The sequence below is a fragment of the Megalobrama amblycephala genome, linkage group LG2 (genome assembly GCF_018812025.1).
Source record: "Megalobrama amblycephala isolate DHTTF-2021 linkage group LG2, ASM1881202v1, whole genome shotgun sequence".
NCBI classification, from domain to species: domain Eukaryota; kingdom Metazoa; phylum Chordata; class Actinopteri; order Cypriniformes; family Xenocyprididae; genus Megalobrama; species Megalobrama amblycephala.
Window position 1 is genome coordinate 37,080,205 of NC_063045.1, and position 20,694 is coordinate 37,100,898.

At 38.4% G+C, this 20,694-nt stretch overlaps 2 protein-coding genes and 1 long non-coding RNA gene across 5 annotated transcripts in view; 2 read left to right on the plus strand and 1 right to left on the minus strand.

Annotated features, from left to right (window-relative positions):
* The window catches only part of morn5 (MORN repeat containing 5), a 16,339-nt gene extending 4,163 nt beyond the window's left edge, over positions 1 to 12,176 (minus strand). For 2 of the 3 annotated variants that reach the window (XM_048174003.1, XM_048173994.1), the window contains exons 1-4: positions 11,925 to 12,174; positions 11,172 to 11,319; positions 10,556 to 10,667; positions 10,315 to 10,446 (exon numbers count right to left, since the gene is read on the minus strand). In XM_048174003.1, the coding sequence (XP_048029960.1) occupies positions 10,315 to 10,446; positions 10,556 to 10,667; positions 11,172 to 11,319; positions 11,925 to 12,058 (526 nt within the window). In that variant the 5' untranslated portion in view covers positions 12,059 to 12,174. Of the gene's footprint in view, positions 1 to 10,314; positions 10,447 to 10,555; positions 10,668 to 11,171; positions 11,320 to 11,924 lie in introns of all 3 variants that reach the window. The other variant, XM_048173987.1, reaches the window with a different exon arrangement.
* Positions 12,177 to 12,221: 45 nt separating this feature from the next.
* Positions 12,222 to 17,808, plus strand: ndufa8 (NADH:ubiquinone oxidoreductase subunit A8). The gene is made up of 4 exons (XM_048174013.1): positions 12,222 to 12,397; positions 12,953 to 13,116; positions 17,238 to 17,403; positions 17,504 to 17,808. Exons 1-4 carry the CDS (start codon positions 12,347 to 12,349, stop codon positions 17,639 to 17,641), a joined length of 519 nt encoding a protein of 172 aa, XP_048029970.1. The 5' UTR covers positions 12,222 to 12,346; the 3' UTR covers positions 17,642 to 17,808.
* Positions 17,809 to 18,726: 918 nt separating this feature from the next.
* Positions 18,727 to 20,694, plus strand: part of LOC125257579 — a 30,187-nt gene continuing 28,219 nt past the window's right edge. Inside the window, exon 1 of the long non-coding RNA XR_007182425.1 lies at positions 18,727 to 18,781. This is a non-coding gene — a long non-coding RNA (uncharacterized LOC125257579). The remainder of the gene's footprint in view (positions 18,782 to 20,694) is intronic.

Below are 20,694 nucleotides of genomic sequence, written 5' to 3' on the forward strand. Positions count from 1 at the left end.
ATTTCATCACTATTTTAAACCAATTAATACCTCAGTGGAAGCTTCAACCAATGGCTGATGGACAAGGTCGGTCTACAATTACATTTTGGTGGTAAATGGTCCGAGTTCGCACGGTTATATTTGCACGAAATTATCACCTCAGTCCTCATTGTTTGTCCGGCATTCATACACGTGCTAAATTCATAGGCTAATACAATCCTATTTCAGAGCAGACGTGTCACTCACATCAAATCTACTGCAAATAAATTCTCCAACGTATCAGTTGTCGAGGGCTTAAAGGGCTTGCAAACAGTTACTTTTGACATGCGATTTACATGACAATAGTGCATCAAATTGAACTGCATAACAGGTAAGTCCATAGACGTCAAGCTTACAAAAGCAAAGTGCTTATAATATACCATACATTACATTAGCGTGAATACTTGGAAAAAGCACAACAATGAAATGCATTTGGGCCTAAATATTGTTCCTGGAAAATTTGTTATCTTTTAACAAGCCACAAGTCACTCCCTTGCATAAAAAAAATGATGTCTTGTGGTCCAGTTCACAAATATATCCTTACTGTCCATTTGTTTAGATGGGGTTCTCATGGTCATGGAAGAATACCAGGGAATTTAAAAAAATAATAATAATAACGTAAGCTTTTGTTCTACAAAATATTTTTGAGTAAATCTCTTTGAGTGCAATCTCTATAAAATTATTTTTTAAAAATCTGTGTCCAGTAACCACAAATGACTGGAATAGTCATTCATTCATAGGTCATTCACAATTGCACATTCATTGTGGGAACGCTGTTTAAAGAACTGTCTTAGCCCTCATACTTCCTAAAACTTTTGCTGAAATTCATCTCCTTGAATTTCCGTAACCCATATAACAATCTATTTGTTTTCATTACTAATGTTTAGTTTCTTTTTCTTGGCTTTTTATTCAGATTTTCCCCTTAATCAATTTATTCCTTTTTTCCCCTTGTCTTTTCTCTGAATCTTTTTTGTTGTTGTTGTTGTTTATGTGGTAGTATAATGTTTATTAATGAGAAAGTAGTCACTTTTTTACTTATTTTTTTTCCTTTAAATTTATTTTAGCTATATGCCTGTATTTTGTGCAAAATACAAAATGCCATTTTTTCTTCATTTCTAATCTCTTTTTCCTTCTCACTTTATTTGAGCCTCCTTTCCACATGTTCGCGTTGAGCCGTCATTCAGGTGGCCTATTAAATATGATACACAGTCAACGATCAAAGCCCAGGAGTCAGAATGGAAGCAGTAATACTACCTCGTTATGAGGTGTTTATCTTAATCCCTAAAATATAATCAAAAGGAAAAGTGTTTCCTTCCAAACTGAGCCGCACTTTATTAATGGATTTAGGATCTCTGATTATTGTCTGAGATTTTCCAAGGCTCGAAGAGCTATGTGTGTGTATTCCCACCAGGTGGATGATCCTCTCATGACAAGGTTTGATGGTACCTTAAAAAAGAGAGGCTCAGGCCTTGGCTGTTTTCATTGGCAGTGGGATTTTTTATACGTGAACCTTAATGGGTTAGTTCACCCAAAAATGAAAATGATCCCATAAAATAAAATGATCACCCTCAAGCCATTCTAGGTGTATATGACTTTCTTCTTTCAGTCAAACACAATCTGAGTTATTAAAAAATATACTGGCTCTTCCAAGCTTTATTATGGGAGTGAATAACTGATATTTTGAAGCCCAAAAAGTGAAGTGAAGCGTTGTATTTTTGTAAGAAAAATATCCATATTTGTAACTTTATAAAGTAGAATCACTGGCTTCCGTATGCGAGTAGATTCCGGTGTAATTGTGAACTTTGCTTAAATGTCGGAGGAGCTTGAGTTTGTTGACCAGCACTATTTGTTTTAAACGTGAGAGGCGTCTACTCTCACCTAAGCTTACGCTAATCCTACATCCTACGTCATACGCTGGAACTCGACTCTCTCGTAAACCGGTGGACGAAGTTACTGGAAGCTAGTGATCATGGTCTATAAAGTTATAAATATGGATGTTTTTCTTAAAAAAAAAATGCATCGCTTCGATTCAGAAGGCCTTTATTAACTCCCTGGAGCCGTATGGATTACTTTTATGATGGATGGATGTGCATTTTTGGGCTTCAAAATATCGGTTATTCACTCCCATTATAAAGCTTGGAAGAGCCAGAGTATATTTTAATGTAACTCTGATTGTGTTTGTCTGAAAGAAGAAAGTCATATGCTTGAGGGTGAGTAAATTATGGGATAATTTTAATTTTTGGGTGAACTAACCCTTTAAGCAATTATTACAGAAGCAGGAGACCATTGCAAACCTTATAGCAGTAACGCTTCTGGCTCAAGTGAAGTTATGTCTTACCAAGGAACAGATGCTAAAGTAAGAAAAAAAGTCAATGGTATTATTGTTTAAAAAGCATTATCTTTTACAATTGTTTGTTCTAAATCTGTTATGCTAACTATTCAGAACTTAACTTATCCTGCACCAGACATGAATTATACCATCATATGACATCAAGATTTACAATTTTTGCCTGGCAGACTAAAACAGCTAAAAACTCCTATAAGACTTACACTGAACAAGGGATCAGAGTCATATCTAGAGACAAATATATTATTAAAAAAAAATTGGGGGTGGATTCTTTTTTCTTGAAACAATAAGTAACCACCTATTAACCACATAGCAATGCACTAAAAAACACCCAAAAGTCACTTTTAGTGAAAGTGACTAGTAGTTTTTTTGAATGTGTATATATGGTGAAATATGGTCTATATATTAGTATGTCTTGACAGGTCAATCAAATTTAATTACTGTAAATGGAGTGTATCAACCCCCTTGCTCATTTACACACAGTGTTATTAAAGCCGGTTGTAAACAGGATTTCCAGTCCCATCATAAACCAAACGCCTGCCTCCTACTGCCTGCTTGGCTTCAGGTTTACTGCAACCTAGTAACCCTATGTAGTCCCTAAAGCTTCTAATCCTGCTCTGCTAGGCAAGGCTTATTACAAACGTTTTTTGTGTAATGACAGGGGCTTTAGTGATGCCCCCACTCATGTTTCAAAGCCTTTCCAGCCAGGAAGGAAACAGAGGAATCCTCCCATGTTCTTACAGCAGTCTTTCAGGCAAACCTTTTCCTCCCCTCCTCTCCAAGAATCTTATAGTGGAGACAAGTAGGTGTTTCATTTTGGAATTATTTGAGTATTGTAATTAAAACTATTTTTACATTTTCTGAAGCAAACATGAGTTTTGCTTGCCTCTGCAAAAGATGCCACCATGATTCAAGCCTGTTCTGGGTGGTTGCTAGTTGGTTACTTTCTGGTCCAAGTCAAAAGTGCCCACCTCCTAAGCATCTGTGCTATGCTGATTCCTATGGTACTGTTACGGGTGCTGGGTTGTAGAGACGAAACGTATACGGACATCCACAATCAAAGGGTATTTAATGAACGCAGGAGCATAACAAACAACCAACACAATCTATATAACATTTAGAACAGACAAGGAGTGAAGGGAGTGAGTCCATATATATAGGGAGTACTAACAAGGAAGTCCAGGTGAAGATGATGAGTGATGATGGGGAGATGACGAGGGAAGTGAGTGCAGGTGTGGAGAACAGGAGGATCATGGGAATGGGAGTACTGGAGACAAGGGATCTGTGACAGTACCTCCCCCTCCCGGTAGGCGTGACCTCACGCCGTAGATGGAACACCGGGGAGGGGGGGTGGGCGCCCTGGAGACCTCATGCCGGTGCAGGGAGAGGCATGGGTAGGAGTGGAGGTCTCCAGGGCGGGTCCATGAGCCATGGCGGGTCAGGTGCAGCGGGCAGCCATGGCGGGTCAGGAGCCTTGGGCGGCCATGGCAAAGCCCCACCCACATGTGTGTCCCCCACATGTCCCCCACCCACGGGTACTTGCCCCCCCCAAAAAAAATACTTGGGGAGGTTTAGGATCATTTTGAGGAGTCCAAGGAATATCGTGGATTTGTGGGTGGAGGAGCATGGAGCTGGCTTGGTGGCGCGTGGAGCGGCTGATTCGGCTGCGGCGCGTGGAACGGCTGGCTTGGCGGCTGAGACTGGAGCGGTTGGCTTGGCGGCTGAGACTGGAGATGCTGGCTCGGCGGCGGAGATTGGAGATGAGGGCTCGTCGGCAGCTACTGGAGCTGAGGGCTCGTTGAGGGCTGGAGCGACGGGCTCTGTAACAAAGTCTATGAACCAGCCAGTATCCTCTGGCGGCCCGTGAAAGGCTGGAGCGGATTGCTCGGTGACGGCGGCTGGAGCAGAGGGCTTGGCGGCGGCTGGCGGCCAGGAGTGGACAGGACCGTTGAAGCGGTATGTGAAGGTTTTTGGGGTAAGGTGAGCTGGCGATGCCTGATACGTTGCTGATGGGGCTGGACAGGGACTCAGGTTCCCTTGAATTTTATCAACTTCAAAGTTAGAACCATTTAAGGAGAGAATTAAATTTAGAGAATCGACTAAGGAGAAATTACAGGCTGGTTCGTTATAACGAATTACGTCCCGGTCCAGTCCCATCAGAAACACAACGTTAATACAGGCATCAGTCCAGCTCACCAAATTGGAAACCTCCAAAAACTCCTCCACATACCTCTCCAACGGCCTGCCACCCTGCCGCAAACGGCAAAGTCTTTCGTCAGCATGGAGAGGCTTCGGAGGTACAGGGATCAGAAAAATACCCATAGCCAATTGTGGAAGTCCAACGGTTTAGGTCTGTTCTTATGTTAAGGGTGCTGGGTTGTAGAGACGAAACGTATTCGGACATCCACAATCAAAGGGTATTTAATGAACGCAGGAGCATAACAAACAACCAACACAATCTATATAACATTTAATTCAATTCAATTCAATTCACATTTATTTGTATAGCGCTTTTCATGATACATATCATTTCAAAGCAGCTTTACAGAGAATGCATGTCAACATTACAATTTAAAGAATGCAGTTAGCAAATAATGTAATACGTATACGTATATATTTAGAACAGACAAGGAGTGAAGGGAGTGAGTCCATATATATAGGGAGTACTAACAAGGAAGTCCAGGTGAAGATGATGAGTGATGATGGGGAGATGACGAGGGAAGTGAGTGCAGGTGTGGAGAACAGGAGGATCATGGGAATTGGAGTACTGGAGACAAGGGATCTGTGACAGGTACCAGGTCCATCTTTTAATTCAGATGAAAACTCTAAGTCAGATAACTTTAGGTTGGAAACTTTAAAAAACTGGGTATCATACACTAAATGATTGAGGATCACACTGTACCAGACTTTCAAGTCATTCCTAACACAACAAACAGAAACATGTGCCATGCTGACAGGAGATGCATGACAATAAAAACAAACATGGATTTACAGGAACTGATTGTAGTAGTGACTTTGTGTTCTGAGTTGTGAAAAAAAAAAATAGCCAAGCTCATTTGGATGCAGCCTTGGGTTGGTAGACACGGTAAGTAGGGTCTGTACAGATATGCAGCATGAGATGAGGGAGTTGGAAGTCAGTGTAAAAGGTGTGTCATGCACTAAGATATATGTTCAGAAATTTGGCTTAAAATATCAAATATGTTTGATATCCTCAGAATCATAGTCTGAAGCTAAAAAATTTAGAGTGTGTTCCCATCATGCAGTACGCAAATTTTCTGTAATAACTCCATCAGCCTAAAATCTTCAGACTGGCTCTTACTTTTGGCAACTAGCATTGACTCGTTCAGACTGAAAATCGGGGCAAAAATATGGACAAAAGTCGAGAAGTATATTTCAGCCTTAGAAAAGTAACAGCATACCTCCCCTCAACAAGCTGCAAGATTTGAGGTAATTCATCTCCACAACAGAAGCAGTTACAAGCCAGTGTTGAATATTTGGGGTTAGAGGTTTAAAACAGACAATAGTAAAACAGCAAATACCACTAACTATGAATTTACTGTTATTTTGGTCGTTTAAATTGTTTTAAATTTTTTTCATGGTCATATAATTTTCCCTTTTTTGAAAAGACAAGCATATGGCTTGAACTTTGCTTGGAGTATACAGTTACTGTGCTGTGGTGTGCTTGGATTGAAGACAGAGAGGAGGAGAAGCTGGTCAACTGGGGCAGAGCAGGACATACGGAGGAGACTCAGTCTGCCTTGTGCCCATCTCAAGGGGCAGTCCTACATGAAACGCCAGCGACCGCTGCTTGTAATAACCTACTCTCCCTGACTTCAAATGACCAATGTGTTGAGATTCTTCAGGGCTTCCTCCCATCTGCTTTTATCATGCTGTCCAACCAGCTTCAGAGTTGGCCTGCAGCCTGGGCATTTCCGCAGGCCTTCCTGTCCAGCCTGGGCTGCTGCTGCCTGGGATTGCCACCCCCTATCATGCCTGCCTCCTGGATCCTACTGTTACTCTGCCCCACAGCTGTAGCTGGACTTGTCCCTCTTTCCTCTCCTCCCAAAAACATCCTCCCGCAGGGAATGTGGTTCCTCTTCGTTTGCCTTTTCAGCGTCTGCGCCCTCTGTGATCCTCCATCCTGGAGGGAAGCTACTGGCAATAAATTCTGTCCTCACACCCCTTTTGACAAATGTACCGTCACCTCCAGGTGATAAAAATAAATCTATAGGATGCACAATATTCCATATTATAAGACATTCCAATGTAAGAGTTGCCATTGATTTAAAGGCCAGATGTATGTTTGAATGGGAATTCCGCTATGAAGTCTATGTGAATCTCTCCATCCCTGCTCCATGAGACTTAGACAGGGCAGACGTCATGCTTAATTGCCACTGGTCGGACAAACAGATCAACAATGAATGTCAAACAGGTTTGGAATGACATGAGGTTGAGGAAATAATGATAGAATCATAGGCAGAGCGTGTGTAAGGTTGGGCAAGCCTTCCCCTGGCCACGGACCAGATTAGCATGGAATTTTCTCACTCAAACCTCTGACTGGAAGAACTGCCCATAACTACTGGTCTAGGATCCATTTTCTCCGTAATAATAGCATATTGGCGAAACAGATTTGGTGTTTGCCCTCTTAGAAGCATCAAAGGTTTCTTTTTAAAATGTGTTTTGCAGTGTTGAGCAATGTAGCCAATCACAAACATATCTGTTGATTACTTTAAGTTAGAATCCACTCACCGCTCAAAACGCCAGTTTTTGTCTAGTGCTGAGTTGTGCACTCTTGCAAATCCTAGAAAGTTAACTTACAAACAAAGTGTAGACATTATGTAGGCTAAATAAAAGATTCAATGTGTGTCAGCTTCATGGATTATAGCGGAACTTTGTGAGATTGCAATGAATTGAGATGAGCGACAGCTTTTTAGTGATAATAAAAGGGGCGCTCAATATATAATCCATTCAGAATTTGAATAAAACTTTTGTTTTGTAAGGCAGAAGTTATTTTTTTCGAATTTGCTGCCATGCCAAATCATGCGTAGTATGCGAACGTAGCCACTTTAATAAAAAATAATTTATCTGGAGCATTTATATTGGGATATGTAGGTTGTTGCTAGGCTACATGTAACTTCAAACTATTTCATGACAATCTGTTTAAATGTGTTTTTAAGGAGGAAGCACATCTAGCCTTACTCTGGAGTTGGTTCACTCTCCGCCTGTGGATAGAAATTTTATTTTTAGGGAAACTATTCCTATGCAGGTTGAGCCAATGTTGCTAGGTTGAGCAGTCACAACTGGTAACTACGTCTTGCGTGATTTATCCACTTTATTGTAAGTGGCTTTGGTTAGAAAGCTTCTACTTAGAACATGAATGTAAATGCAAATGAAGTCTGTGATGTGGACTCTTAGAAGCGGGTGGGCTTTGGCTCTGGGAGTCATAACCAGGATGTGGTTTAATGTGACAGGTCTGCGCTCTTGTGTAAGTCTTGGTCTCTGATGTTTGCTCTCACTTTCCAGCCGCATGTGGTAAGGATGTAATCCCAGAGGCCTGGAAATGATCTGATCTGAAGACTGAACACACCGCACTCAGACGCAGAAGTGACAGTGTGTTTGCAAACCCTGAATAGAGGCATGGAGTGACTGACACATGGAAATGTGTATGAATATGTAGTTACGCAAATAACTGTCCAATATGAACACATAAATACACATATCAGTGTTCTTAAGTTCATAACTTGGAAGTCAAATATCACAGCACTGAAAATGCACTAAGCTCAGATGTTTTTTTGTTTTTTTACAATATCAATATTCTTAACAATATAGTTGGCCTATCAGAATCCATCCTGCTTTAAAGAACTTGAGGATTTAAAGATGACAAAAATGCAGTGTGCTTTCAATAAAAAAACTATATCATCCGCTAATGTGAACGCTAATATAAAGTTATCATTATAGTTATCTTTATAGTTATCGAATGATGAATGATGGTTATTCCAATTTTACGAAAATCTTCAGTGCTTTTTGCGGAGTTCTGTAGCTGAAAAATCTGTGTGGGCCTGATGGCGACACATAAGGAAGACAGAAAAAACTGCTCAAAGACAACTTTTATTTGCGTCACCATGTTGCTACTATTCATTTAGCACACACGGATTCTGTTTCCTAACAATATCAATAAACAGCTTCCAGTTTACTTTGTTATGTACTCTGCTTCGTGGAAGAAAATCTATGCGTTTTTCTCCATACGTAACTCTTTTGACATCTGTTCAGGATGTGTCTGTCTTCCTATGTTATAGTAACTGTAGATGTATGAAATAGACATGCAAGCTCACAATCAGACTGTGACGAAAGGTGGGGCTGCAGATCATGTTGCATGTACATCTAAATACAGATACCTGGACTAGAAAAAAAAACTGTGCAACAGCCAAAGATGCAAGTCTGACATGTGTAGAACAGTAATTAAAAAAATACAAGAACACGTCCCTTTCAATGTCACGTTCTTTTACTTATTTCTTCAATGAAAATAAATTGAATATGGAAAATGGAATATTGATACTTACTGCAGATGAACCCAAGTAAAACTAGTTAATGTAATTATCCATAGATCTTAAATTGTCCTTCAAAGAGCAACATGACATTCTATTTTGGCTAAAAACTGTATCCTTCTGGGTTATGTTAATGCACATTAACACATAAGACTGGTTAGGTTTTATGCAATTGCACAAGCAAATACAGTATACCATTATAAGCTACATTTATCGAATGTAATTCCACCATTTGGTACTGATGATAATCATATTTTTACAGTCAACAAAGAATAATGTATCATGCACCTGCAAAAATAAATGATAGAATATACACTGTTCAAAAGTTTGGGGTCGGTAATATAGTTTAATGTTTCTGAAAGAAGTCTCTTCTGCTCACCAACACTGTATTATTTATTATTTGATAAAAAATATTATGTTATTATATTTGATAAAATATATTATTACAATTTAAAATAACTGCCTTCTATTTTAATATATATTTTAAAATGTAATTTATTCCTGTGATGTCAAAGCTGATGATTTTGATTGATTAATTGATGCTTTTGTATTTCTTAAGTAACATTTCTTATTATTATACAGTTGTGCTGCTTAATATTTTTGTGGAACCATACATTTTTTTTCAGAATTCTTTGAGGAATAGAAAGATAAACATTTAAAAAAAAAAAATACATTTATTTGAAAGATAAATCTTTGTTGAAGCATGATGTCTTTCTGACCCCAAACGTTTAAATGGTTGTTTGCATAGTTATAATAAACAAAATAAAATACTGGCCCCTTTAAATACTTTAACTTTTTTTAAAAGGGATAGACTGTATTAAATTATAAGTAGCTTGTAGCTTCACCAGCACATATACAAACATATGCATACATTCAAGAAAATAATTAGGGTAACATAGCAATTATTAATTCCACAACCTTGTCTAATCAATGACGTAGCTTGGGGGAATCTGGCTTCCTATCTAAAAGGCTGACATAATGAATTCACCTCAAATCAGAGATCCCACATCGGGCACTGGAAAATGTGTTTTACATTTTCCTTGAAAACAATTCAAATGACTACAGAACTGAGGCATGTCTGGCTAAGAGAAAAGACCTACAGATGAGATATCTTATAATCTCACTGCTCAGTCTTCAGTCCTACACTATCTACATGCATTTAGCTAATCCATTTACGCTACTCGAATGCTTGTGGCCTTATGTGTTCCAGGTGGAAAGACCAAAAGCAAATGTTTACTAAAAGGTGCTTCATATCATGGACTGAGAAAAGCATTGGACTATTGTGATTTTGTGGATTTCATGGAACATAGTGTAGGAAATTGTGAATGACTTGGTAGCACACATAGACACACACACACACACAGACTAAAACTTGCTCTGGCACTGCATGACGCTATCTCTTACCTGCGTTCCTGAGAAAATTGCCATCATAGTCTTTGATGACTCTGGTGTTGGGATCATAAAAGCCATCGCCACTGTCATAGCAACCATCAGGGATGAGCCGCGGGGGGTCCCTATCAGTTAACTGGGATTCTCCTATTCAAAGACAGGGCAAGAATTGATTTTTTTTCTTATATTTTTAAAGAATCATGCTGCTTGTCTATAAATGATCCCACACAATAATTCCAGTAATTTCAGACCATACCTGCTGGTTTGAGGCCATTACACCTCTCAGAGTAGAACCGCCTGTCTTTGCCATCACAGTACTCCCAGTCAGTCTCTTTATACTCCAGGCCATCAGAAAATGTGTACTTTCCCTATATGTGTAACAAAAACATTTAGTCCACATAAAGTATTTGGACACTAAAAATGACATTGCATTAAATACAAAATATAAAAGCAAGCATCATCTCTGTTCAAATGCACACTGTAGATCACACAGGTGTCCTTCCTTGCAAAATAACCAAAAGATGTAATTCATAAGTGAGTCACATGATGCTGTTCATTCTCTCCCTGTTCATTTTCCTGCCGGTACTGAGACTCGAACCCACAACCTTTGGGTTATAAGTCTGACTCTAACCATTAGGTCTGCCCCTATTATTTTATCATTGTAAAGTGTGCTTAACAACCAGAATATGTAACAATTCTCTTTGTCTTCATTCCTGTCAGTATAGCTATTATTTTAAAATTGTAAAGTGTGCTTATGCTATCTTTCTTTAAAATATTTGCCACTTGCTGTATATGTCTGATATTTTGTTAAATATCAAACATGTTGCTGTTGACATACTTGTATATTATTATCATTAGGAGGAGAAAAAGACCTGTTTGGATATTCCTTTCTCCCAAGTTCCCTCATATTTGCTTCCATTGGGGAAATGCAGCACTCCTTTTCCATGGAACATGCCGTCTTTCATCTCTCCGACATATCTAGTGTGAGTGGGAATTGTGTAGTCGCCCATCCCCTCCATCCTTTTAAAGACAACATCATGAGAGGAAATGAGACTGCTTGCCTCACTTATTAGCTATCAAAATGATTGTATCTTTTATATCACACGAGTATAAGCTTATTGCATCAAGGAAAATTTATTACGTTATTGTTTTTGTTACTAGGAAAACTAGTCATTTTAAAAATAAGGTTACAAATGTCCCTTGACTTTTCAGTCATGAAAAAGATTTCAAATATTCAGGATCCCATATAAACCTTATCATTCCCATACCTTACATTTTATTAAATCATATGAAATAGTTCCACTTTATATTGTTTTGTACATTTCAAATATTTTAATGTACCAGGTACCTGAAAAATCTTAATCTGGTATAGATTTATCATATTTACAGTTATTTATTTATTAATGAATGTAATAAAAAGCCTTTGTGATGACCTTTATGTGAGCAGCTTTGCTCATGAACCACATAATCAGGAACTGACAGCATCTTAAACATACGTATAACATCTTAAACATATATACATACGTATAAAATATTACATAATACATGTGTATGGCATTCACATAGCCTAAAATTATATTCAGTTTGGTAGTTAATATAAAAGTCATCAAATTAAGTTGTTTTACCTGCCATTTTTGTAATCTCCATCATAACTGCTACCCATGAACTCCATGTTGATACTGTTTCCATGGAAACACAACCGCGACTCTATTTGTAATGGTAAAAACACTCCTCTGGGAGAGATGTAACTGTCATGCATAAATAAAGTGATAGAATAAACGATATTTAATCATCTCTGAACTAGGAAAAGGTTTTGAAATCAGCAGAAAAGCAACTTGGCGTTGTGTTTGGAGCCAAGATGGCGTTACAGCGTCTCAGTTTCCTTAGCATGACGTTATCTAAAGGCGCCTGTAATTTTTCGCGCATGCGCAGTCAACTGACCTTCTACTTGCGGCCTCGTCCTGCTGCCGACGAGGACATTGGGCTGCGTTGTAGTCTGAACTGTCAAACTCTTTTAGGTTAGTTTTGGTGCAGTAAATTTCGCACCATGCCCGGTGTGGTTGAGATTCCGACGTTGCAGGAACTGAACGTCGAAGAGGTAAGTTACGTCTGAAAGAATGAAAAACGCAACCAGTTGTTAGCCTAAAGCTGCAGCAGTCGCACTGCTAAAGTTAACATGTAAATTTCATTTAAATGTATTCAGCTACTATTAAAGTGTATGCTGGTTAGTGAAGATCAAAAAGAAAGCAGGAATTTGAAAGAACTGGATAACTGATTTGTTGGTCTTTTCTGTTTTTAGCAGTTTGCAAAGCGTCAGTGGTTTCATATTTTGTGGCACTGTATGTATGTATGTGTTATTAAGGGTAACAACATAATGGGTTAAAACTTTTTTCTTAGTATGCTTATTATAGACACACTTTGATTATTGGGTAAAATGACATGCTCCGTAATCCCTATTGTTTTAGAAATCTTATATCTAATTCAATATCAAGACTGAAAAGAAAACCTGACATTTTGCACAACTATACAGGATTTCTTTAATGTCATACATGTATTTTTTGCTGGGGAAAACAATACATTCACTTACAGTCAAATAATTGTCTCCATTGTCTAAATTATGTGTATTCTCAGGACTTTGCTGTTTTCTGTGCAGGTCAATGTATCATCAGCCGTACTAAAGGCGGCTGCTCATCACTATGGCTCTCAATGTGACAAGCCCAACAAAGAGTTCATGCTTTGCCGCTGGGAGGAGAAGGACCCCAGAAAATGTATGAAAGAAGGGACAAAAGTCAATGAGTGTGCAGTCAACTTCTTCAGGTACTCAACACTTTCACTTCTTTGTCCTGATTTGGCTTCAGAATCGTTCAGATAGATAATAGTTTAAAAAACAAACAAACAAAGAAAACAAATTAGCATTTCCTTCAGATTTTATTTCTCAGTATTTATCATTCTGATTTATTAGTGTAACCCATTCAGAGATGTTAAAAAGAAGAACACAGAGGAGTACTCCAGTATATCTGAATAAAATAAACATGTGATTCTAATAATAATATTCAGTAAATTTGTGACTTGAATTGTATTATTTGCATAAATGAAATGAGGTATTATAAAAAGAAATCAGTGCTAACATTAAAATGAGTCACTATTGCATGTTGTTTTTGTTGTTGTTGTTGTTTTTTTGTTTTGTCAGGTAGTTGTTCTCTGAGAAGTAGAGCTCACTGCTAGATAAACAGGTGAATTGACCTTCACCAAGACCCGCCCCCCTTAGTTACTGTTACTATGTCTGACAAGCCATGGCGCTCTCATGTTCTCATGCAATGAAAAATGCATTGCTCAGCAAAGTGGACACTGACAACGAGACTGATCAGGTTACTTTTGTTATGAAACAAAGTGTCATCTTTCAAATTTTGTCATTAGTAGGGGTGGGCGATATGACCAAATTCTTATTTCATGATATGAGAAATTTTATTTCACGATAACAATATATATCATGATATAGTTATTTTGTGTTATCTTATCTAATTTCTGTTATTAAAAATAAGAATAAAGAAGCAAATTACGAACAATAGGACAAATACAATATAACAAAAATAAGAATTAAACAAATTAAGTTTTTCAGGTACAATAGGTTTTATTTAACATGTAGTTAGAATTAGTACAGAAATGTAATAATCAAACATAAAGAGCAGTAAGTTATTTTCTCTTTGGCTTGATTCACATTAATGACACAGAGAGCAGAAGGTAGGTATATTAGGCTGCTGTCACTTGAAGACCAAATGCACAGATCCATTGTACTGATACATATCCGGATTAGACCCAACTGTTTACTTTCACTTGAGACATAACCGGCTGTGTTTATGTGAATACTCCACACGATGGGCATTTTGACATAATTCTGTGTGTATTTGACCATTCGAACACAATAAGATGTGACAGAGAACTGAATTTGAGATCGCACACTGAGAGACGCAGCTTTCTGTGCACGCACTTACGCTGTGTGTCAGTTAGCGCATGTACCACATTGAGTTATTTTTCACTGCTTATTGTGTTTAATAACACTTTTCAACATCGAGCCTGTCCCAAATTCACGATTGCCTTCTGAGAGATGCAGCTTTCTGTGCGCACACTTTGACAGTATGCCAGTCAGCATGAGCACCGCACTGACTTCCTTTTCAGGATAAATTGCACTTATAACTCTTTTTAAACAAAGCACATCCCAGTCTGATGCAAAGCACGTCAGACTTTATATGCTTTACCAAATGCACGTTATTGGAAACCCAAACAAACCCAATTCTAGATACTGAGTTTGTGTGGAGCAGCATTTACTGTCTGTGAACGAAGTCCTCTGAGATGCACTTAACCTGCACGCATATAATTAATTAAACCCACAGCGCATATATTTGTTTAATTTAATCACAGCCTTTGTGAATTCATAACAGCAATATGCCATGTCGTGATTTTTAAATGGTTTTAATACAACGTGCAGCTTTAGGAAACGGTCTAATAAATTGGGCCATGGATTCTTGTCCGTGGAATGCGCCACTTCCGGTATTTTGCCAGTTACTGGACATGGGAAAACTGCAATTGAGGATTTTTTAAAAATTGAGTACTCGAATTTAATCGATGAATTGTGATAGCCCTATTTTGAAGTGTAAATATTGCTATATATTTACATATCGTGATAGACATGTTTTAGCAAAATTCCAATGATAGACATTTTATACCTCAGTTATGATATATATCGTCATACACAGCCCTAATTCAAGCAATAAATACTGTTTTGTGCCATGATAGATCACTCTAGTACCTTAAAGGTGCTAAAGAGGATCTTTTCGTCGACTGAGAAACCAAAGACTGTTAGTGAGTTTTTGAAATGAGCGCATGCGTAAGAACAACCCCCCTCCTTCACAGCTCATTTCAAGGGAGCGCCTCCCAAAACTCGTGCACGAGTATTGGAACACGAGTGTTTACCACCGGCATTCGCTGTGTCGTGTTAGTGGATTCATTATGTCGGACTCACCGCAGGTAACTCATAATCTGCAGTTGTTACTCCTGTCTCCTGACAAAAACATTGCATGCGGCGCCTGTGGAGTGTGGAAAGTTACTGGAGCGCGCAGCCGCGCACGTCTCTCACAAGGAACGTCACGGCAGTGATTGACAAGCCAGAGGGCCAATCGTTTACGTGATGATCGCGTAAACGATTGGCTGATGTTTTTAAGGCCCTTCCTCGTGCACAGATGATGTATATTAATATTATTCCTTTCAGTGCACCTAATAAATAGTCTTTTATCAGTTAGTAAAGACAGTTTCAAGTAATATTGCAAAAATGTATAAAACAAAACATCCTCTTTAGCACATTTAACTCAAGCAGCACATGAACCGATCATCAGAACAAAATAAACATGAATGAACATCAGAAGATATGTTGTTTCAACTGCAAAAAGACGTCAATACACACCATTTTTCAAGTTTAAGTCCACCAACGTTAAATTACTAACTCTCCTGTCTGGTTTGCTTGTCCAGACAAAATGGCAGAATCTGCATTATGATTGGTCAGATCACCTGTCAGTGACATTATCTGTCATGAATGGGTAAAAGTGTATTAATGGATAAGCTTCTATAAATTTTAAAATATGACTATGGGGATGAGATGTATTCCTACAATATTAACATATGCAAGGTTATAGAATCAAAATCAATGTAAACGAAGGATATCTGTCTTTGCACTATAGCAAATACTATATTGACCTGACAAATTACAAGGTATGACACAAGAAACGATGAGCAATGCTACATTTAGTAAAGTAGCTTGGTTTCTCTTCTGTGGCATTAAGCCGGGGAGCATTGTTCATTCCTGAAACCAAAGTCAAATCCAAACTTAATTTTTCTTAAAGGTCCTGTTTTTCGTGGTTTTTTGAAGTTTTTTGATTGTGTTTATAGTGTGCAATATAACATGTGTTCATGTTTCGCGTGTAAAAAACACAGTATTTTTCACATAATTTACTTATCTGTATACCGCTGTTTCCACTGTCATAAAAACGGGCTGATGACTTCCTTGTTCTATGAAGTCCCTCCTTCAGAAATACGTAACGAGTTCTGATTGTGCCAGCGGTTCCTGTGTTGTGATTCGACAGCAGCTTAGAGCACCTTGCCCGGAAAGTGCTGCACATAGTTTTACATGTGGATTATAATTTTCGGGAACCGAGTTAAACATTAATTGTAACCATTGATCTCTAAGTACAGCGTCCCTGGGAAGGCCAAACAAAGGTGATTGGACTGCGGGATGAAAATAACAGCGTTTTGACGACATGGCGACAAACACACTCTACAAACGCAACTCTTGCTCTTCTCCGCGGGAGCGCAACAAGACCACGCCCCCTTTTTTTGTGTATTCCTGTGGGCGGAGGTTAGTCAAAAAACTGTTTTAGTGACGTCATTAAAGAAGGAAGTAGAGGGATGTAGTCCAAACTGGCCGTTCGATGTAGGCGACTTCTGTTAAATAAAATATCTCTCTTGGCATTGAACTTTGAGCTTTAAAATTTTACAGATTTTATTTATACTCTAACAACAATATTACACGCTAACTAAAGTTTGAAACATGGGATCACGAAGAACGGGACCTTTAAACTTGAAACATTTACAAAAAAGATTACTCAGGAGTCATTGGATATTTTACAACAAAGAGCAACCATAAAAAGGAAGGTCTGGAGAAGCTCTATGAATGTCTTGAAGTTACACTTTCCATGTGTAACTTCTGCACAGAGCACACAAATAGAGAGGACTCGCCTTCACTGTTCTGATTAGCTGTCATTTGCTTTACACATGCTTTCAGCATGGACAGAAAATTAGTCGTCGTGTTGTGGCTGGTTAGGACATGTTGTAATCCCCACTATTTGCATGTAATTAGTTTTTAAAATCACATATTTTTTGGCCTACAGGCAGATAAAGGGAAACTGTGCCGAGTCCTTCACAGAGTACTGGACCTGTTTGGATTACTCTAACCTGGCTGAGCTGCGCCAATGCCGGAAGCAGCAGAAGGCGTTTGATAGCTGTGTGTTGGAGAAGCTGGGCTGGGAGAGGCCTGACCTAGGAGATCTGTCCAAAGTGGGTCAAAATATCCATTACTTTATTTTAAACCAATATTCCATGTCGTTTTGGTCTTCCTCCATATCCTGTATTTCATACCTTTTGACCTCTCCCACAGGTGACAAAGGTGGCAACCTCTCGACCCGTGCCTGAAAACCCCTACCATTCAAGACCAAGACCTGAGCCTAACCCTCCAATTGAGGCTGAGCTACAGCCATCCAAGCATGGCAGCCGCTTGTTCTTCTGGAACTGGTAAAAAAGGGCCAATTGATGTCCTATAAATATCATGTTCTCCTTCTCCATGCTCCTGACCAGAGACAGTGTGTCAGTGGTTGCGCTGTTATCCTAACGTATTGTGTAGAAATGTTAATAAATTTTGTTCATTCAAAACATGTTATCGAATTAAAAAAGATTTAATTTAAACTTGGCTTCAGGTTGCTTTTTGTGTTCTTCATGTAGTTTTGACTGTTAAGAATGTTCTGGGTTCAGTTCAACTTAAAGGTTAGTTCACCCAAAAATGAAAATTCTGTCTTTATTTACTCACCCTCATGTCGTTCTGCACCTGTAAAACTTTTGTTCATCTTCAGAACACAAATGAAGACATTTTATTGAAATTTGAGATTTCTGTCCCTCTATCTATATAGTCCACATATAAACATTCATCAACACACACATCAGGTATAGTAAAAGGAAGCTCGAGCATGCTTGCTTGACGTGTGAAAGCCAATGAGGGTCATTCTTGTGTGTTTGAACTTTCACAAGAACCAGTGAGGTTCATTCTCATGTTACACTGCAAGTTTGAGCTTCCGCAAAAAACAATGTGGTTCATTCTAGTGTGTTACGCAGCACGTTTGAGCCTCAATGAGGTTTGTTCTCATGTGTCAAGCAGGCAACAACAGTTGAGCTTCTGTTTATGTTTGCAGATCAATGTTTATATGTGAATAAATGCCTAAATTAAATCTGTTCATCATATAAAGTCATCATACTAAATTAATTGACATGTTAATTCAGTATATCAAAAAAAGTCTGCTATTACCATTTCCACTATTATTAAAGATTTTTAATATATCTTTTTTATATATTGAATACAGTATGAATATATTATACCATAAATTTTGAAAATAGCCACAGAAGCTCCCATGGTGTTAAAAAACACATTTTTAAACAAAAATGTTAAGCAGACAAAACTTTTCAACAGTGATAATAATAATCAGAATTTTTTCTTGAGCAGCAAATCATCATAAAAATTACATTTTTCAATTGATTTAAAATGTATTTAAAATTTATAAAAAAATATTTTAAATTGTAATAATATTTCGCAATTTACCACTTTTTTTTTTTTTTATTATTAAATAAATGCTGCCTTGGTGAGGAGAAGAGACTTTCAAAAACAAAGGTACTGTATATCGACAGATATTGGGAAACTGCATGCTTTTTTGCCCCTATTTTACATTTATATTTCCATTACTGCCATCTAACCATCACTTAGTTAATCTTTAGAAGCTTAATAATGTATTAACACTGTTAAATGTAATCTTTAGACAATCTGAACATACAAAAGCTTAAAATGGCAATACAGTGTATTTTAATGTTTATTCTAGTGTGACGCCTGTACCCATAGACTGCCATTAGGTCCATTACTCTCAAAAATCTGTTGTTTATAAGCCGACAGATGATTCTGGCCTAATCGACAGCATGCCACAAATAGCGTAAACTTTTGTTAACTCTGGAGATTAAATACAATTTTGAATTTACCTCTACATTCCATAGTATGTGTGCTTTTTGCTCTGTGTTTGGTCACGTATTCACCCTTAAAGCTTGTTATAAAGGTGCTTTCTTTCATTCACCTGGTCTGCTCTTCTGGCCAGACACCACCTCCTGTCTTATGGTGTGTGTTTTAAAACCAGATTGTGGCTGTGTAGTGTCATGGACCTCAGGAGCTGGAGACTGGGTCCCCTTGGGTAAAGGCCAATTTCCCCCAGAGCTCCCTCCTCACTTCCTTACCAGCCCCTGCACAGGACTGTCTGAACAACAGTACAAGTTCAAAGAGTCAGTAGTGCACTGCCACAGAGCAGCACAGGTCAATTGGCCCTACAGGCAACAGCACTGCTGCCTTAAGTAAATAAACCTGTGTGCAAAGCTCCATTTTGCACCATATTTTTATAACAAGTTTTCAAACGTTAACCTTTATGACATGCAGGTAAAAGGCTCTTACTGTCCCGGTAAAATGATGCTCATTTTCTATAGACTAATGTGGAGTGTTTTCTGGGAGGTCCCACATGTGAAATTTAATCAAACTGTGCAACTAAATTTGTTCTTTTTTCCCTCATATGTGCAAATTTATCTCAAGAGTTGCACTTGCCCCATACAAGTCAAACGTCATTCTGGATGAAACTCGTACTGTTTGAAGAACACAAGCAAACTGATGTCAGATTGCGGCCTGAGAGGCAGTGCTGAATTTGCTCTGACATTTTCTTGGCTAGGAAGTCAGAATAGAGCAGGTCCAGTTTTGTACCAGTAACAGAGGAATTATAGGATAGGAGCCCTGCGGATATCAGATCAAGGGATAAATGGCACATACTAAGATTACCAGTGGGGCAAAACAATAACTATACTGATAATAACAAGATTTGTAAGCTATAAAGCAATGTCGCCTTGAAAATGATTCAATTACAGCAGCGTCGTCACCAAAATTACCAGGTCCTGGGACCAATTTTTATGTAGTCTTTGTGGTTAATGCTCATCAGTGATGACACAGTAAACTTTGATTTGAGATAGAATAAAGCAATAGACCTTATTTTCAAAATTTTTGATTTTTAACGGGAATGAAAGCGAGGCTGTGGGGGATAGACATACATCTCTTCAGTGGGTTGTACTGTTATTTAATGTGTTTTTGGATTGTTCTGCTGACGTAACACTGCAAAAATATCTTTCCAAAAAACTCCAGGCAATATGAGCTTTGGAAAAATATACGTGATCTAGGAGCTTTAATACAGCTTTTTACAACAGATGCTATTGACACGGTAAGTCTAGGCCAATTCACACCGCACAAACACGTTTGTAGGGTTTTGTCTGATCAGTGTGTTACCCTTGTTGGCGTCTTTTGAAGTTGGTCGGAGTTTGTTTTCACCTTACTGACCATGTTCAATCAGTGTTTGTTGGTGTCTGTTGGGGCAGTGTGAACATGACAGTTATTTTTCATAAAATTCTAAACTTGTTTGTTGGCGTTTGTCTGTGCGGTGTGAATTGACCTTTAACCCTCACAGCTTCCCTTTCATACTGTCATGGCACTGCTCTGAATAAGGTCTA